Below are 19,697 nucleotides of genomic sequence, written 5' to 3'. Positions count from 1 at the left end.
TTCTATAAAGCTTTTTGTGCTTTTCTTAAAATAATAGAACTGAATTTACCTTGAGAGGCACTGGGGAATTTTGAAGCAAATGCGATGAGCGAAGAAGAGACCCTTGAGTAGCATTTTATAGCCTCTCCATCAAAATTTAGTGTTTGTTCTCAAATTAAAATATTGAGCATTCTCTTTCAAAATTCAAAATCTATTTCCTATAATATTTTCATAGCATCTGGTTTGCAATGTCTAGCCTATCTAACTGAAATTTTCAAGTGTTCATTTCACTTGAACAGTAAACAACCTATTTCTTCTTTTAATCATAAATACTCTAAGGATGGATTATGCCCCATTTTATGTGCCGCTGCAGGGCGAAGGAGGGACAAATGACGCCCCAACACCTCCTTGTGTAGCTTGCTTAAGGACAGCTACAATCACATTCCTCAGAGCAATGGAATAGGGAGTAGGCAAAGTAATGGTTCTTGCCGTGGTCTGCTGACCAGCTGTGTGTTCATGGGAGAAGTATGTTATGCCTCTTTAATAAGTGTAATTTCTCTCCCATCTCAAACAGTGAGCCTGAGAGGTACTGTGCTTACTTTTAAAATACTGTGACCAAAATGTTAATATCCATCAACATTCATCGTCTTCCTCACCAAGTGATTCACTTGGCAAATTGCAGCACTTAGGTCGAGATAACTAGAGCTGTTAATGGGTCCTGGAAGTGGTGAAAATTAGCATGGAATTATCAGGCCATTTACAATCCTTAATGAAAGGACTAAACATCAAATCCTGACCACATTCTCCAGAGGTTGGGAACAGTTTCTCAGCACAGCAGAAGAGCTGTTGTTCTGCTGGAAACAGGTAAGGTGCTAGAGGCCGCTGCAGGTTGTGAGGAATATCCATGTGCCATGGATTATAGCTCTACAGGGGCTCCTGGTACAGCATTAAGTAGGGACAGGGCTGGAGGATCTGCCACTTTGTGAAGGGCAGCAGGGGCATAAGGGCTGAGGAAGCCAAATCTCTTTGATGCAGCTGTGGATTGGCTTACTGACAGTCCATGGTTTCAGGGAGAGGATCCCCCCTCACTGTCTGCCCCTGCAGGCTCTCTGATTGACTTACTCAGGGCTTGTCTACATAAAAAAATAGCCACCAAGAATAATTATTCCACACTAGCTCGTGATGTGGACACTCTTATTCTGCAGTCAGGGTATGTCTACGCAGTAAAAGCTGTACATGGGCTTGAGCTTGAATCCAGCTAGCATAGGTAACAATAGCAGTGAAGACAACACAGTACAGGCTTCAGAGCGGGCCAGCAAGCTGAGTAAGTACCCAGGGTCCATGCTGGGCTTGTACTATCTGCGCTCACTGTTGTTAGCTGGATTCAAGCTAGCATGGGTAGTCCAGCCCATGCACAGTGTTTGCTATGTAGACATACTTTGTGTGCCTTTGTGCTATTTAGCTTTAAGCCACTTTTGGAAATGGATTGTTAAATTACAAAAAAAAAAACAACCAAACCCCAATCCCAAAAACACAACCCTCAAAAAAACCACACAAGACAACCCACTCAGTGCAAAATAAATGTCCACAGGGGAGTGTGGAAGGTCTATTGTGCTTTAAATTCATGCACCCTAGCTTATTTTGCAGTAGTGGGGGAAAGTTTTGCCCCTAAATTGGCTTCATGTAAACAGAGGCCCAATGGAGTTAACCAATTTATACCATCTGACCCAGACTCTCCCACAGTTTCAGGTAAATGTCAGGGTGCTGAACGGAGAAGACAAGTTGAAAAATAAGTGCTCGGGGGACTACCTATCTTAACATTAACAGGGCCTGTAGGAATTTGTTGAAAATCCCTGTAAGGTTAAACAGGGATGATGCAGAAAAAAGCAGACATCTCAGCCCCACTGCCTCCAGCTGCAGCCTGCTCCCTCCTAACATGCACAGCCCACTCAACAAGGAACATTCATGGAAAGGCTTCTTTGGGGCCAGGAGGAGGGAGAACCATGTGGCTGTGCTGACGCTCCCTTGTTCTCTGCCCTTTGGGCCTATTTAGTCAGATTTCAGTTGCCTCTTTCTCACAGAAGCAGAAGGTAGCATATGGCCCTCAATTCCTTATGCCTAGCCACACTCCTACCTCCATTTGGAACCCAGACAAAATATTATACAATCTGGCTTCCAATGCAAGATGCACTATTACCCATATTTCAGTTGGAATTGTTAATTCAGAGAAATTTAACAACACATCTGTCAAGACAGATGAAAACTGTGCAGGATAATGCAGTTTATATAATTAAAATCTGTGTCTATATGTTGGAAATAATACTTGAGGCCCAGTGTACATTTTTGAACAGTTTTGTTGCAGTTGGCAAGTGGTACCCTTAACCTGAATAAAGCTGTCTATCTTACCCACAGCTGTGAATCTGAATATCTGGCCTGATGCATATTCTGTGCTGTTGTTTTATGAAATTTGTCTGATGTATTTAATCAGTTTTATTAAATTGTTTTATTCAATTTTATTTTATTGGTACTTGCAACGTTAGAATGGAAGTGAACACAAAAAGGGGAGAAGAAACATTTTAATTTTCTTTGCCCTGTAATCAGAGGGCATGCTGTTTACAATAATGGTCTCACCATCCTTTCCCCACTTATGTCTTCTGAGTGGGGCCCTGGTGGCTTTTATCCCCCTCTCGCAGGTCTTTGTGGGTGGATAGCTGGTCCGATAGCACTGCTCCCCCCTTCCCTGTCTAATGAAAATCTCAGGGTAAGGAGACTTCCAGATCTCTCCATCTCACCCCACAACTCATTTGTACCAGGTCAGGAGAGACCACCATTACTGCTGCTAACTCTGCTTTGTTTGGTAACCTTGGGCGTTTGCAATTTACAGTCCTGGTGCAAAGAGATGTCAGCTCACACTCCATGGTTATTAGACACAAGAAATATCTGTCATGATAGCTTTACATATTTTCTTTCCCGTGATTGTTACTTTTTCTGATTCTGTTATGTGTCTAAATATTCTGTTCTCTAAACAACCGGTTTCTTCTATGATATTAATTCAAATAAGAAATACTGCAGCCTTTGTGATGATATATTTCATCCCTTGACAGCAATTCTGGAGTAAAATCCAGTGGATTGTTTCATTACTAGTGAAGTGTGAACTTCAAACTCTTTGGAGTTTAGATTCAGATCAAGTAACCATCCAAATGGCAGAGGCTTATCTTAAATTTACAGGACATTTAATTTAAAGAAAAAAGAAAAAAAAAAGGGCCATCTTGATTATCACTTCAAAAGTTTTTTTCCCCCCTGCTGATAATAGCTCCTCTTAATTAATTATCCTCTTACAGTTGGTATGGGTACTTCCACCTTTTCATGTTCTCTGTATGTATAAATATCTTCTCACTATATGTTTCATTCTATGCATCCGATGAAGTGGGCTAAAGCCCACAAAAGCTTATCCTCAAATAAATTTGTTAGTCTCTAAGGTGCTACAAGTACTCCTGTTCTTTTTGCTTAAATTTACAGTTCTGAAGCCTTAACATTCCAATTACAATTTAGGGGAGCTCCTGTCCTGCAGGCTGCATTTCATTGAATAACACTGAGTTCCTGTAAAACAAAACAAAAATATTCTCTTTTCCTGTAAGGAATGTTAAGACCCAGCACTGATCTGAGCTAGAGAATCAGTACATTTTATATTTCCAAGACTAAGATGCAAAATAGACATTCTTTTGAAAATTCAAAACTACTTTGTTCAGTCTTGATCAGAAATATTGTCCAAAGAGCTGTCATTGCAATATTTCTGCACTCAGAGTTTGGATTTCAATGGAGCCTGAAAATACAAAGTTGCCTAAAAATTAAAAACAAAATTACACGTCTGGTCCCTTAATACACCTTAGACCATGCATGAGGAATTATGACCAGAAATCTTTTCTGCTGCTCCTGGCCTAATCCAGATTTTGGGAGTCCATATGCATCCACAACATGACTAGCTTTCACGGCTATTCACACTGCTTCACAGCTGTTCACCTCACTATACATTTGCTTAGTTAGTACTACGACATAAATTACCCTGTTCTTTCAGCCTACCTATAGAGGAGAGGTAAAAGTAAGAGTGGCTTAAAGGAGGGCAGAAGAGAAACAGAGGTCTCTTCAAAGAGGAGAGGGAAAGAACATACAAGTAACACACACAGGCCCCATAAAGGCCTATGTTGGTGTCTCTCTCTCTTGTGAATGAATATAAATTGTGGTGAGGGCTGAATACAAAGTGTGTGAGAATAGACTAGGGTGAGTGAGTGTGTGTATGCGTACATATGTGTATATGTATTTGGGGAATGAGTATGTTGAAGAAATTATGAGGAGTGGAAAGTAAGAACAGGGGGTTTGGGAGAGAATGTAATATATGGAAACAAAGATGACAGGGAAAAAGGTAGAGAGAAGACTTTGAAGTCTTAGAGGAAAAGGTATGTCAAGATATACAATGAAAACAGAGAGGAAGTGGAGTGAAGGAAGGAAAAGGGAAAGAGAAGAGAGATCAAAAGCAACAGAACCACAACAGTAAAGTGATGAAAATGTAAAAATGCAGGATGAAGGTTTCTAACCATCAGAAGAGGGAAGTTCTGGAACTGCCTTCCAAGGGAGAAGTGGGGGCAAAAAACCCAAATGGCTTCAAGACTGAGCTTTATAAGTTTAAGGAGTTGATGGTATGATAAGATTGCCTACAATGGTATGTAACTGATCTGCGACTGCTAGTAGCAGCAGATATTGGCAGTAGCAAATATCTCCAATGGCCAGTGATGGGACACTAGATCGGGAGGGCTTTGGATTACTACAGAGAATTTTTTCCGTTGTCTGGCTGGTGGGTCTTGCCCACATGCTCAGGTTCTAACTAATTACCATATTTGTGGTCGGGAACAGAGGTGCTGACTCCGTGGGTGCTCTGGGGCTGGAGCACCCGTGGGGAAAAATTAGTGGGTGCTCTGCTCCCACCGACAGCCAAGCTCCCTTCCTCCCCCCCACCTCCTCCCTCCCTGAGTGTGGTACGTCCCTGCTCCTCCGCCTACCTCCCAGCACTTCCCGCTGCCAAACAGCTGTTTGGCGGCACTTAGGACTTTCCAGGAGGGAGGGGGGAAGAGTGTGGACGTGGCATGCTCAGGGGAGGAGATGGAGAAGAGGCTGGGCAGGGCGGGGACTTGGGGGAAGGGGGTGGAATGGGGGTGGGAAGGGGTCGGGGACTTTAGGGAAGGGGTGGAATGGGGGCAAGGTGAGGGTGGTATGGGGCGGGGGTGGGGTCAAGCACCCACTGGGAACAGTGGAAGTCGGCGCCTATGGTTGGGAAGGAATTTTCCCCTTTGTCAGGTTTGCAGCGCCCCTGGGTTTTTTTCACTTTCTTATGCAGCGTGGGGCACGGGTCACTTGCAGGTTTAAACTAATTTAAATAGTGGATTCTCTGTAACTTGAAGTCTTTAAAGCATGATTTGAGGACTTCAGTATCTCAGCCAGAGGTTATGGCTCTACTGCAAGGGTGGGTGGAAGAGGTTCTGTGGCCTGCAATATCCCAGAGGTCAGACTAGATGATAACGATGGTCTCTTCTGGCCTTAAAGACTGAGTCTATGTGACTATTATATAAACAAAATTATAGTGCTCAATCTTCCTTGCATTGAAATCAATAGGAGTTTTGCTATTGACTTCAGTGGGAGAAGAATCAATCCATGAATTGAAATTAAGTGCATTTTTCATGACACTTGTGAGGAATGTTTGTCCCAAATGAACACCATTAAAGTCTTTATGCTATGCCACCAGCTTTTTAGTTTATGCCATATATTTAACATATTTTAAAAAGGTGCTAGAGAGGTTTTTTTTAAAAAAATAAGTGTTTTTTTTTCATCTCCTGTCTGTAAAACCAGTCTGCTTTGGTTATCATGACTAAATTGGAACAGGCTTTGGAGAAATAAACACCTAGGTACCAAACTGATGGGTTTATTAAAAAGGTAAATTCTAGATTAGAAAAAGAAGTATAATGAATCCATTTTAGAAACCTCTACAAACCATCTACATTAATGTTTTTCCCATAACATCCTGACTTCAGTCTATGATCTACTATGTGAAAGACAAATTTTGACTTCCAATGGGAAACCTCTCAAATCCTATCTTTCACTGCTCATTTTTTATCTCCAAGAAACTTCACTCACCTTTCTCCCTTTCACCCTTCACCACCAAAAGCCCTGCCCCTCACAGCAAAGCAACAATCTCGCCAACCACAGTCACCCTCACGTGATTTCTGAATTCTTTGCTTCCTCCCCAATTCCCCTGCTCAACCACATCTTCTACCACCTCTCACATTCCCAGATCTTTAGAGCACTGCAAATCCACAAATATCCACTTTATTCCCACAGATATCCACATCTGCGGATCGTGGATGGCTGCAGATCCAAATTTTATATCTAAAGCCCTGCAAAACTCCACTAGATATTCGCATCGGTGGATGCAGATATCTGTGGACCATTTTTGCGGATCATGGGTGGATGCGAATCCAAATTTTATATCTAAAGCTCTGCATTATATCCACAGATATCAGCATCTGTGGATATAGATATTGGCGAATCATTTCTGCAGATCTTTCCTATTCTTACCACACACTGACCACTCCTACCTATTTCTGTCACTAGTTACCTGTTTTTTCAGCCCTCCCATTCCCCACTAACTTCCCTGTCTGACTCACTCATTCACTCAGCACCTCATATACCCATGTCTCCACCTACATGGACCTTCGTTTTACACCTCTCTCCACCCACTTCATGATCTGTGTCTCTCACTCTCACCTTCCCCCACACACTCTCTCCATCTGCCTTTCAGGGTCCTGCTGGAAACTGTCTGCCCATCTACATCTTGCCACACATTGCCCTCTCTCTCTACTCTTTTCCTCCCCACAACCCACCATCACTGGGTCATAAACTCCTGCCCTGTCCGCTATATACTGTAGTTACTTCTCACCCCTCATTGTGAACTGTCTTTCCCCAGTCCCCTCCCACTGCACTCTGCCCTTCTGGCCAGGCTTTCTTGCTTAGAATTGTCTCCCAGACCACCCTCTGCCCCCCTAAAGCCTCCTTGCTGTGAAGTACCTCCTCAGACTTCTCCAGTGCTCAGTCCCCCCACTTCACATCTGTAAACAATTGTCCCAACAGCGCCCCCCCATCTTACATCTATCACCCTTCATTGCCTCTTGCTGAGAACTAGCCTCTTCAGATGCCCCACGTGCTCTTTGCCCATCCCATTACTGGCATCTGTAACTCTCAGTTTCCACCTTTACTAACCTCTGTCAAGTTTAGACCCCACCCTACCCTCACTGGGATTTGTGCCACTCCGCTGTTCCCTCTTCACTGTCTTCCATAGGTCCATTCTGAGGGGGAATTAGTGTGTGTGTACACAATGCGGCAGCCAGTAGTTTCAGCAGGAAAGGAAGTAGATGATGTAGGTGAGGAGGTCAGTGTGAGAAGGCTTTGTGAATGATGGTTTTTAAGGAAGCATTTAGAGGAAGAGAATAGTTGGCACACAAGGAGGAGGAGGCTGTTCTAAGTGTCAGAGAAGAGGACACAAGCCAAGTGAGAAGGATATTAAGAGACAAGGTAGGAGTGGGATTAGGCTGGAGTGCAACAAGTATCAGAGCTCATGGTGTTTTGAGTGTATGTGATATATACCAGCTTCTTGACCTTCCTGCTATTGACTGCTGTTCAAGTATTCACACATACTATGTTAAATTATACACAAAAAAAGCCCTAAGAGTCAGCACCTTTCTCAAATACAACTACAGTAAAAAGGGCAGTTTTTTGAATGTCAGACTTTTGGAGCTGTCATAAGGCACAAAATATTGGGACTGATTTTCAGTTTTCTCAAGTACTTACCTAATGAATAAAACGTGTAATAAAACTTGACTCTAGTTCTGACATTCTACAATGAAATATTTTAAATTTAAATGGTATATTTCTATAATATGTTTATTAAAATTATCTTCAATGAACATTCTCTCTGCCTTCCACAATTTTCCTTGCCATACCTCAATGAGCTTGTTTCAAATTCAAACAGTAGAATTCTAATGAAAAGGAGAAACTAACTTGCTGATATTTTTTCACATTGCTATAAGATAAAAAGAAAACATGTAGTAAGAACCTAGTCCAGCAGAAAATGAGACTCCTGTGCTGCTGGGCTATAAATATTTAGTAAATTCCTGGATTCACTAGTTAGTGGCTACTTTTGTGTCCTGAGGGAGAGAGTTCCTTTTAACAAATACTCCAGTAAAAATCCAAAAGCATTACCTCTTATTGTTTTACTGTGGTTAATTTGGCCTGTAGTATGCTGTTCGGTATGAATGCAAAATAACCCTTCTTTTGCAGAACTTTGGATCCAGAATAGGTTAACCTATTGAGGGACTTGATCCTGCATCTGTGTGGGTGCCAGACTTTGCATATGTGGAACTCCTTATAGGGTTAAAGCCTTAATTACAGTTGTAAAGTTCTGCATACATGTAAAATATTAAGACCAGCCAGTGACAGAAGTGGAAATAAAACTCAGACCCTCCTAGCTCCTATGCCTGTGTTGAAACAAAGTTACTTTTGAGCATCTCAGTTTATGGCTATGCAGTATTATACACTGTAAAGGGGTCTGACTTTCAGAGGGTAGGTGGCTCAGCATAAAATCAGGCCCTTGTAATGTGTTAATAATTGAGGTACCCAGAAATCACTGGTCAACTTTGAAAATCTTGGCCTGCGGCTTTTGGAGAATGAACATTGTTTCATGTTACTTTTTAACTACATCTCTATATTTACAACTTTTTAAAGTCAAAATTCCAAAAGGTGGAATAAGTCAAATTACACTGAATCAATTGGAGAACAATTCTGCATCATTGTTAAAAAATGTTTTAATGAATTTCACCCAGCTTTAGTTGTACCTTCAAAAAGAAAAGAGAGGCTGTCATTTATTTTCAGTTTTACAGTGAATTATTTCCAACTGGTTCAAGCAGTTACTAATATCTTTTCAAGAACCGACAAGGTGGGTGAGGTAGTACCTTTAATTGGGCCAACTTCTGTTGGTGACAGAGACAACTTTCGAGCTGTACAGAGATCTTCCTTAGCTTGGTGTAGCTGGAAAGCTTGTCTCTCTTGCCAACAGAAGTTGGTCCAATAAAAGATTTTACTTTGCCCATCTTGTCTCTCTAATATCCTGCAGCTGACATGGCTACAACAACACTAAATTGTCAAGGATTGTAAGTAGCTTCCATCCAATAACAAGAATGATCCTTTAATACACTGTAATTATAGTGCTTGCTGTGAAGAAGAATTGGTATTGTTTTCCATGCAGAAGGCAAACTTTTCCAATTTGATCTATGGGATTTTGTGTGCACAAACTAGATTGTCACTCAGCTTGGCTTGAGTAAAGGAGTAAAGAGTTTTGAATAGTCTTTTGTGAATGTGTGCTTGTATGCTATTTGTTCCCATCATTTTTCTCTTTTATTGGATATATCTATTTATTGCATCCAATTCCAAAGTCTCTCTCTCCCACTGCTCCAAAGACTTTAACGTTGCTCTAATTTTTCTCCCATGCAGTTAACCAGGGCTTTAAAATAGTGTCACTGGGTTGCACATCCTCTGCTAGGGTTTAGTAATTTTTCAACTCCAGCTTATTAGTCTTTGGTTACTGTGCTCTTCCGTCTTAGAATAAGAACAGCATTTGCAGGTACAGTGGCAGATAAGGAAGTAGAAATCAAGCACTCATTTATACTGAGTATATATGGCCCAACTCTCTACAGTCATGTAAGGCCCATGGGCACTGTAACTGGGGTGGTCCCACTCCACAAGGGCAAGAGAGAGGGCAAATCTAGTAGAGGATAGGTCCTTGTGCCACCTGAGTGCTAAACTGTGTTCCAGGGGCCTCCATCTGTGTAAGTGCAAAATGAGATTTTGGGGATATGGCCAGTGACTTTGCAATCACAGTGCAAATCTTCAGGCTGTGGGAGAATTCTTGAACCCCCACAGAATTCCCCTATGCAGAGCTGGGAATATGTGTAGGGACAAGAATTTGTCTCTATGGCAACAGAAATGGCGATATGAGAAGCAGATGAATTTTAAGCTCATACTGAGGGAACTTAATTTCCAATGTCATGCTTTGCGTGCTCTTTCAGTGCCTACTTCTGTCTTCATGCTTATAGTGATACTGCATAAATTCAGCTTTAGATCTTGCTTGATTAGTTTATAAAGTAGTAACACACAGTATTTTCTCTGCCAGGTCACTGCTTAACATAAATGTTTTGTCTCTTTGTAATGCAGAGAATTTAGTTACCACTGTGTAAGCCTGAAATGTAGCTTTTGTATCAACACATGTGGCAGTGTACTCTGATTCTGAGCAATGTATGGTGGGAGATGTTTTCTTTAGAAAGAAGTGTATGCAATTACGTTCAAAATTAAAAGTCAACATTTTTGAAATTCAGTGTCTACATTAAGGCATCTAAATCCATATTCAGCCTCCTACATAAGTGCCCTGAATTTTCATAGGCGCTGGATACCTGCAACCACCTTTGACTTCAATGAGCATTGTGGGTGACTACCTAGTACTTCGGAAAATGAGGCCATTTTTCATTGAGGAACTTTTCCCTAATTTTAGGACAATAGGAATTTTCATACTGGTTGAGGCCAATGATCCATCTAATCTAGTGTACTCAGTCTTTGACAGTGGTCAGTACCAAATGCAAGAAACCCTGAAGTGGGCAATTATGAAATATAGAGCCCATAGGGGAAGCTTCTTCTGAACCCCCTCAGCTAGAGATTGGCTTGTGCTTTTCAAACTTTTAGGTTCATTTTTAGGCATCCAAGACTGAAAATATTGGTTAATGACTGTTTATCCCAGTATTCATTGGAGAGAATTTTTTAAAAAGACAGCCTATTTCCCATATTGTGAAAATGAAGTGTAAACATTTTAATTACATCATTTTTAGTATAATGGGGCTTTAATGTGATAGTCTGTCTATGGTGAATGTGACTTTCTGTTTTCTTTTTTAAAAAAAGGAAAATTCATTTTCTTTGTGATTCAGTTCAGTGAGAAGTTTATTTTCATAATCACTAAGAAATAATGTTAGCTCTACATTATAGTTCAGGAAATTAAGTATAGCTATCTGCACTAAAACACAACCCCCCAAATTTGAGTCCAGTTATGGTTTTTTTAGAGTCCCTATTCAGTCTTTTTATATCTGAAAAGGTAGCAAATCTGTATGCTGATGACCTTGAATTATGCTTTCAGCTATGTAAATTCTTTGCTATCTCAGTGACTCCATCACAGTGTACCTCAGAGAGTTCTACAAATGTAGCTGGATGTATTGTGCTAAAGTCTGAGAGGTGCTGAGCACCTGAAATTTGAATTTAGGAGAACAGGAGTTGCAGATTCTTGTTACCTCTCAGGATTTGGTGCATGGCTGCTAGACTTTCAATCTTGCATGTTTGCTCCCTTCTCAAAATGTGGAGAGAGGTGGGATTTCCCTAAGATCTTCTGTTTCTCCCATACAGAATTTGGCATTCTTGGGACAGGAACAACTGTTGTCTTTATTTGCCTTGATTGCATACTTGCCTTTAATTGCTGTCCAGTTTGAAAATGAGTTCATTTTTGTTTTATTTACTATTAATTTCTACCAATGTATAGAGTACTAATCAGTTCTAAAAATATGAGTCAGCCCTGGAGAACTGAGTATTGTCTATGCCTTTTTGAGAATTAGGAGAACCCAAGTTTAATCTCTTCTGTAGATTTTATAAAAGAATTGTTGTGACCTTCTTTCAAAATTGCAATATTTAGGAATAATGTGGAGGAACATATGCAAAATGTCTAAGATATTGTCATGTCAAACACAGTTATACACTAAATAAAGCAATAGTGCTTGTGGCATGCATGTCTAGACACTGAGCTTCTCTTTATTTTTCACTTTGTCAACCTTCAACCTTGAATTTTTAAGATGCCAGCAGCTTTGCTGCAATTTTAACATTAAAACTAGTCACATGAAGTACCAAAACCCCAAAAGAAGCAAGATCAGTTATATGTTTGCTGGTTTACTATATGTACCTAAAAGGAAAAAGCCAAGCATGAATAGAATAAAATAATTTAAAAAGAGTATTCATTAGCTGACAGCACTTTCTCAAACAGGTTATCAGCCATGGGGTGGCAATCCAAAGGCACATCACAGTTGTTTTTGGGACGTGTGAAACTTTTATTAAAAAAGACCCCAACCCTCTAAGCTCACACTAAAAAAATGTTCCTAACCCTTCTGGTTGTGAAGACAACCATCTGAATGCAAATAGCCCCAATCATGAGGTTTACTGAATATGTGCTATAGCACTAGGGAATTTATAAGTCATTAAGGGTGAAATTGACCCTAAATGTCAGAAGGCCTGTGCACCACATAAGCTCTATTTTGAGGGCTTAATAGGGACTTAAGTGGTGTATAGACCTTGGACTGTCTCTGCATAAGCAATCCAAATGTGTAAATTACACTTTAGTATATTCTTAAAATGTAAAATTGTCAAATTTATATGTATTGGGCCAAATTCTGATATCATTTACTTCTTCTGGGGGAATTCTGCATCACTGCGCAATGCAGAATTTTGCAGAAATTAATGTGCCTGCAGAATTTCCTCCCCCTGCTCCCCCGAAATGGGCTGCAATGCTTCTCACCGCCACTAGGGGCTGCTGGACCCAGCAGAGCCCAGCTCACATATAGAAGACACTGATGGGGAGGGGGAGGGAGCTAGAGGGTTCCTTACAGCAGTAGTTCCCAGCCCTGGGGGAAGGAGAGGGCAGTGTTCAGAAAACTCTGTACAAGCCTGAGACCAAGCATCAGGCTGTTTCTCTCTCTGGATCCCTGGGCTCGGGGGGGGGGGGGGGGGGAGGAGGGAGGGTGTCTGGGCTGAAGGGAGTCACGGCTGGGCTCTGGGGAGGATGGGGAATGGATATCTGGGCAATGGGGGGCCCACAGATGGGTTCTGGGGGGACAGGATGTGGGTATCTGGGCAAGCGGGGGCTGTGGCTGGGCTCTGGGGGGGTGCGGATGTATTGGCTGGAGGAGGGCCATGGCTGGGCCCTTGTGGGAGGGGCTGTGGGTGTCTGGCCCCTGGTTGGGCTCGGGCGGGCGGGGAGGCAGAGAAACAGGAACTGGTTTGTTATAGGAGTTTCTTTAAAACTCTACTCTTGCGGGAATTTTTTTGTCTGTATCGTTACAGACATACTTGTTGACAGGTACTTTGAAATAAATTACCACAGTAATTGAAACTGACATGATTATGTAGTTTTATTTTGACAAATAAAATTTGCAGAATTTTGCAGAATTGTAAAATATTTTGCGCAGAATTTTTTGGTGCAGAATTTTAAATTTTTTGGTGCAGAATGCCCACAGGAGTAATTTACATTGGAATAACTCAGCTGACTCAGTTGTGCTATTGTAACTGAGTGGAGGCCTTTGCCCTTTATTTTGGCAAAATAGACTTAGGCTCCACACTTGCACAACTTGCACACATGCAACTTTACTCATCTAAGACATTCCTTTGAAGCCAATGGGTTTAGTCATGTGAGTAAAGTTATGCACATGTATAAGTATTTGCAGCATTCGGATATTGAGCATTTTACAAATGATTGTTTTGCAGATGATAGAATTTTTGTTCTTTTTTAGCTGAAATGGCAGGATTCTTAGAAACAGGGTGATAAGAGGAAGTAGTGAAGGTTTGGAGGTCATGGCTGAAGAAAAAAGGTGTTTCAGGGCCAAGAGGTGAGAAAAAGTTAAAACCCCCTTGTGGCAGAATATTGATTTAAAATATTTCTGTACAAGGAACTATTCTGGTGAGGGGATGAACCTAGTAGATATTTTCTCTCCCTGTCAACTGTGTTTCTCTGAAAACATTAAATAGTGGATTCACATACACAGCTTATTGTATCTGTCCTCATCCTCTTTATAAGGACAGGTTGTGGCTGGACAGGCACAGATGTGCCAAGGAAAGGAGAATGCCTTTCTTCTTGGAGCATAAAGACTGGGAGAGTCCAGTGGTGATCTGATGTGGAGAATGAGTGTGGTGGTGGAGATCTGCATTATTTTTTATGCACTTCAATTTATATGCTTGATATTATCCTGCCTGAGTGCAAGGAATTAAAGGAGGCTATTAGTGGGAAACAAATAGGAAATGAAACAATGGCAGAGATAAGGTACCATCAGAGAAAGTATCAAGACTACTTGAGGAAACACTGGGGAAGCTATTAATTGGGGAATACTCACCTGCTTGATAACAAGACTAGCAAGGTTTATTTTTCCCAGGCCTGAATCTTGGATCAAAGGGCATACTAAACAATTGAAGTCTCTGGTCTTGGGGGAATGGGGTTGAGAGTCATCTCTAGCTGCTGCTCAGAGACAGAATGCTGCAGGGACTGTGTCACTCTCAGTGCAGGAATGGGGATGTCTGGGCTCAATGGAACTTACCCAACACTTCCAAGGAAAGAATAAAGTATACATAGGAACCAGACCAATAGGCCTTTATGCGTTTATCCCTTTTCCCTACTTGCGTATTTGGGTGAATAAATAATACGTTTGTTTTAATGGAACTGTTTTCAGTCTCTTCAGTGAGCTGCTAGTCACACACTCCCAAATAAAAGTTTTCTTGCAGGTGCCATGTACAATTGGGGTGTCATAGTAGGGGAACTGCAACACAGCGATCCAGGCCAAAAATTGGATCGTGGCATTCCATCGCTGAGAGAGGATAAGGAAGCTAAGTCTGTCACCTGAAAAGTGCACTCAAGAGAGAGAAAAAGGGATCTAAAGTGCAACTTGCTCTGTGACTGTGACACTGCCTTCTCAAAGAGAGGTGGGAAGGGGTGAAAGTGAAGCCATGGCCCAGGGGACTGGAGCTTTTGAGGAAGGAAATACAGTTTGAACCCCCTCAATGTATGCAATACCCATTGTCTCTAGAGGAATTGTGGCTGAATCTGCCAGAGTACCTGAAGACTCTTGCTGCTACGCAGACGCTCTGTCTGTTCTGGCCAATCTGATGTTAATAAATTTCAATCACCATGATGAAGGGCAGCGTGTTATCTCTGTAGCATGGAGGAAGTAGCAATCTAGATTAAATTTGGGAGTACTCTGATTAGTATAGGGTATGTATGGTTTTTGCTAACAAATTACTCTTAATTTTTTGAATATGTAGTTGAAAATGTAGTAACCAATTAAACAATTTTCCTAAATTATCAAAATTAGATCCATATCTCACACGAAATAACTTTTTTAGCCATTTCATTTTTTAGTCATTTGTATACCAGACTCTGACATCTGTTGAAAGCAAATTATGGAAATATGGTTTTAACAAGATAATCATGAACTTTATAGGATTAGAAAAGAATAATCAAACAGAACTAAAACTTTTATGTGATGAATAAATATTAGATTCAGATCAAAGTAACCCTATTCATGCCTGGGGCTCCTAAGTGCTGCTGCAATACAAATAATAACGGTGATAATAACAATATATTTACAGTAGTTTTTGTTTAGCCCAATGAGATCTTTTTTGGGCATAGTTCTTCCTCCACCACTGCAATTTTGGGACTCTTAAAACTAAGGCTCATTTTACATTTAAAATAAAAGGCCATCAGCCACCTCTAGCATCCTTTGTTCAGTTGTAGATTGTGCTGGGGTCTGAATATAATTGCTGTTACTTATCATTTTTGCAAGGGACAGTTCTTCAAATGAAAGTCCCTATCCACTGGGAGCTCTTGTGCATATTCTAAGAAATTTCAGGTTATTGTCTATCTTTTTCTCCAATTATTTTCATGTAAAAAACAAAGTAGCCTGCAATGTTAATATCACAAGTGCTATAAAGAACCCTCTCATGGCTTTTTCTTGTACATAGATAGATATGAGATGTCATCCGAGAAATAAAATAGGAGCATAAAAATTCAATAACATTGACTAAACTAAAAGCTTCAGAACTGCCAACCCTAAGCACTCAGAAATCATGAGTCAGGCCCTTGAAAATCAGGAGACTGGCTTCAAAATAGGAGACTTTTAAAATATCACATTTGGGTTTTTTTTCCCCCTTCACTTTCTGGTTTCTGAGCTTTTAAGTTACACTCATCAGATTTTTCAAGCTTTTCTTTGCAACTTTGAGGGCTAGAAACTTACTCTTTTTAAAATGAAAGCTGAGTTTCTTAGGGTTCCAAGAGCTGGCGTTTTAAGGAAAAACACCAAATATCATGAGACTCATGATTAAAATCACAAGAGTTGGCAACACAATTATAAGTATCTTCTCTTACTTCCACCCCCTTTCAATTTATCCCTTTTTCTTTGTCTCCCAACTATTCTCTTTTTTATTTTGTTTTGTTGTCTTTCCTCTTCCTTTCTTTCAGAAGCCTCTATCATTCTTATTATTATTATTCTTATTCTCTTATTTTTCCCTGTTTTCTGGCCAGTCTGACTCTTTTCTCTCCCATAATTGTCTGTTCCTCTCCCATAATTGTCCCATAATTCTTGTCTCTCTGTCTCTTTAGCTCTCCCTTACATTCCATTATCTCTCTTCTGTCCGCTTCTCTGCAAGTGACCGCCTGAGGTGCCTCCATGGTCCTATCACTGAAGTTTAATTCGCCCCATCATCTTGGGATGCTTTTGTTGTTGAGCTGGTGCATAAGCTGTGTGTTCCCTTCTTTTATCCCCGATGTTCCCTCCTTTCACCTTTCCTCTGTGTAGTCAGTGTTCTATGGTTAGAGGCATCTGGATCCCCCCATTGGTTCATCCCCCTACCCACTTTGTGTCCCTGAACTATGTTGGTGTTTAGGGTAACTGAGGCGTGGGTCCCCTCTTCCTTTACCATCTTTGTGCTGGCTGCCTGTAGCTGACTCATCTCCTCCACTGTCTTTTCTCTTTGTGGCTACACTAAATGGTTTGCAAAGAAACCATATAAAAATCTATCTCCCCAGTCCTAAATTGGTCTGTATTCATCTCCCTGTAGATACCAAAACAAAAGGGATTGACCAAAGCTTGTTTTCTAGGTACCAAAGATTAGCTTCAGGCATCAGTGTCTGAGACCATGGGAAACCCCCCCGCCCCTTTTCTTTGGTGGTGGGAATTCCTGAGAAAATTTCAGCCATAGTAACCTGTTTTATATTTTGAGAATTAACTTTTAGCATTGATATTTAAAAATGCCAACGGTTGGGTAGATTGTAGATGTTGGCTTCATATCCCAAGGCTGGCTCTGTTAACTGTTTGACACAAACTTGATTATATTGATGGAATGAGGGTGGGAGCAGGGGAATATAACATTAATTTGGTTAATATAGAGTTTGTATAAATGGGAGTGTTTTGGGAGTCTGGGGGTCTTCAGATTTTTAGCTCTTGAGGAGAATAGCTGTGTATGTGTGAGAAAATGTATTACACAGTACTTTTCTTAACTCCTGAAAGTTTAAGGATTCCAGTATATAAAGTAAAGGAGTACTTGTGGCACCTTAGAGACTAACCAATTTATTTGAGCATCAGCTTTCGTGAGCTACAGCTGTAGCTCACGAAAGCTCATGCTCAAATAAATTGGTTAGTCTCTAAGGTGCCACAAGTACTCCTTTTCTTTTTGCGAATACAGACTAACATGGCTGTTACTCTGAAACCTGTCAGTATATAAAGTAGTCAGTATAGCAAACTATGAGATCAAGTCAAGCTTTAAAGGTGTCATAAATATAAAGGGAAGGGTAAGCCTCTTTAAAATCCCTCCTGGCGAGAGGAAAAATCCTCTTACCTGTAAAGGGTTAAGAAGCTAAAGGTAACCTCGCTGGCACCTGACCAAAATGACCAATGAGGAGACAAGATACTTTCAAAAGCTGGGAGGAGGGAGAAAAACAAAGGGTCTGTGTCTGTCTGTGTGATGCTTTTGCCAGGGACAGAACAGGAATGGAGTCTTAGAATTTAGTAAGTAATCTAGGTAGGTAGGTGTTAGATTATGATTTCTTTAAATGGTTGAGAAAATAGCTGTGCTGAATAGAATGAATATTCCTGTCCGTGTGTCTTTTTTGTAACTTAAGGTTTTGCCTAGAGGGGTTCTCTATGTTTTGAATCTAATTACCCTGTAAGGTATTTACCATCCTGATTTTACAGAGATGATTCTTTTTTACTTCTATTAAAAGTCTTCTTGTAAGGAAACTAAATGCTTTTTCATTGTTCTAAGATCCAAGGGTTTGGGTCTGTGGTCACCTGTGCAAATTGCTGAGGATTTTTACCAAACCTTCCCCAGGAAGTGGGGTGTAAGGATTGGGAGCATTTTGGGGGGAAAGACGTGTCCAAACTACGTTTTCTAAGGAACCCAGATAAAGTTTGGTGGTGGCAGTGGAAGTCCAGGGGCAAAGGGTAAAATAGTTTGTACCTTGGGGAAGTTTTAACTTAAGCTGGTAAAAGTAAGCTAAGGAGGTTTTCATGCAGGTCCCCACATCTGTACCCTAGAGTTCAGAGTGGGGAAGGAACCTTGACAAAAGGTCTTATTTGATCTTCATATAACTCAGCGTGTGAATTAAATGTGAGCTCAGAAAAATTGAGGCTACACTATAGTTGTCTCCCTTATTTTTTAACTATGTGCTGCTTCCTAGGTGTCCAATCAAGAACAGGCTTCTCAGCCATTTCTTAGCTGACATAACAGAACTGAGTGGTTAAGCCAGGTATGATTATAGATTATCAATTCATACCTCGAACCTATTTATCTGGAGCCTCAGATATGTAAGTAAAATTAGGGAATGTCTAAAAAGATGTGATTAAGGTTATTTCTTTTATTTCTTATTGGCTTGTGGATGCCTATATGCTAACACCAGATGCTTTTGTTTGCTTGTAACCTTAAAGCTGAACCCCCAAGAAAGCTATTTTGGGTGCTTGATTTTTGGAATTGCTCTTTTAAAATCTAGCAAAAACCTAAGTTCCAGATGTATTTATTTTCTTTTTGTTTTTAATAAAATTTACCTTTTTTAAGAACAGGGTTGGATTTTTGGTGTCCTAAGAGCTTTGTGAATATGCTGTTTGATTAGCTGGTGACAACAGCCAATTTCCTTTGTTTTTTTTCTCAGCACTTCCCCGGGCGGTGTGTGTGTGAAAGGGCTTAAGGGAGGAATTCCACAGGGAGGAATTCCAAAGTGCTCCTTCTTGGGTCCAAGGGGGTGGCAGTGGTTTTTTTGCATTTGGCTGATGGCAGCCTTTACCAAGCCAAGGTCAGAGAAAAGCTGTAACCTTGGGAGTTTAATACAAACCTGGAGTGGCAAGTATTCATTTTTAGAATCCTTGCAGGCCCCACTTTCTGCACTCAGAGTGACAGAGTAGGGATTCAGCCCTGACAATTACTAATTATAATTGGTTTTGTAAGGTGTGTAGTAAATACTTTAAAGAACAGAAATGTTAAAATGTGTATAATGAACCAGCCACTGGGGGAGTGGGCAGATAGTCAAACAAGGAATTCCCCTTTCACATTTTGTATAATCTATGTCCATTGAATGTATTCTCTGGTACACAGTGTACTGAAAAAACATGATACTTTTTTTAAGAGTTCCAAGTGACTTTCAAACTTGTATCAGTTTACGGTATCAGTAATATTATTTTAATAACTAATCCAGGTATATCTGTCAGATGAAAAACCTACACTGAGATCAGTGTAATCTATTTGCTGGTTTATGGTCCCAAAGTCCCTCAAAATGTACATCTCAA

The 19,697-nt window shown here is 40.7% G+C and overlaps 2 protein-coding genes across 3 annotated transcripts in view; one reads left to right on the top strand and one right to left on the bottom strand.

Annotated features, from left to right (window-relative positions):
* The window catches only part of CTNNA3 (catenin alpha 3), a 928,894-nt gene that overhangs the window by 272,227 nt on the left and 636,970 nt on the right, over positions 1-19,697 (top strand). The gene's annotated exons all lie outside the window — the stretch shown is intronic.
* Positions 1-19,697, bottom strand: part of LRRTM3 (leucine rich repeat transmembrane neuronal 3) — a 138,146-nt gene that overhangs the window by 8,708 nt on the left and 109,741 nt on the right. Inside the window, exon 3 of one of the 2 annotated variants that reach the window (XM_073353445.1) lies at positions 15,026-15,100. The exons of the other annotated variant lie outside the window; for it this stretch is intronic. Within the exon in view, the coding sequence (XP_073209546.1) occupies positions 15,071-15,100 (30 nt within the window). The 3' untranslated portion in view covers positions 15,026-15,070. Of the gene's footprint in view, positions 1-15,025; positions 15,101-19,697 lie in introns of those variants that run through there. 2 annotated transcript variants of the gene reach the window in all.

This window comes from Lepidochelys kempii, chromosome 7 (assembly GCF_965140265.1).
Source record: "Lepidochelys kempii isolate rLepKem1 chromosome 7, rLepKem1.hap2, whole genome shotgun sequence".
Taxonomy (NCBI): domain Eukaryota; kingdom Metazoa; phylum Chordata; order Testudines; family Cheloniidae; genus Lepidochelys; species Lepidochelys kempii.
The sequence above is the reverse complement of the archived record's forward strand: the minus strand, read 5'-3'. Positions and strand labels throughout refer to the sequence as shown.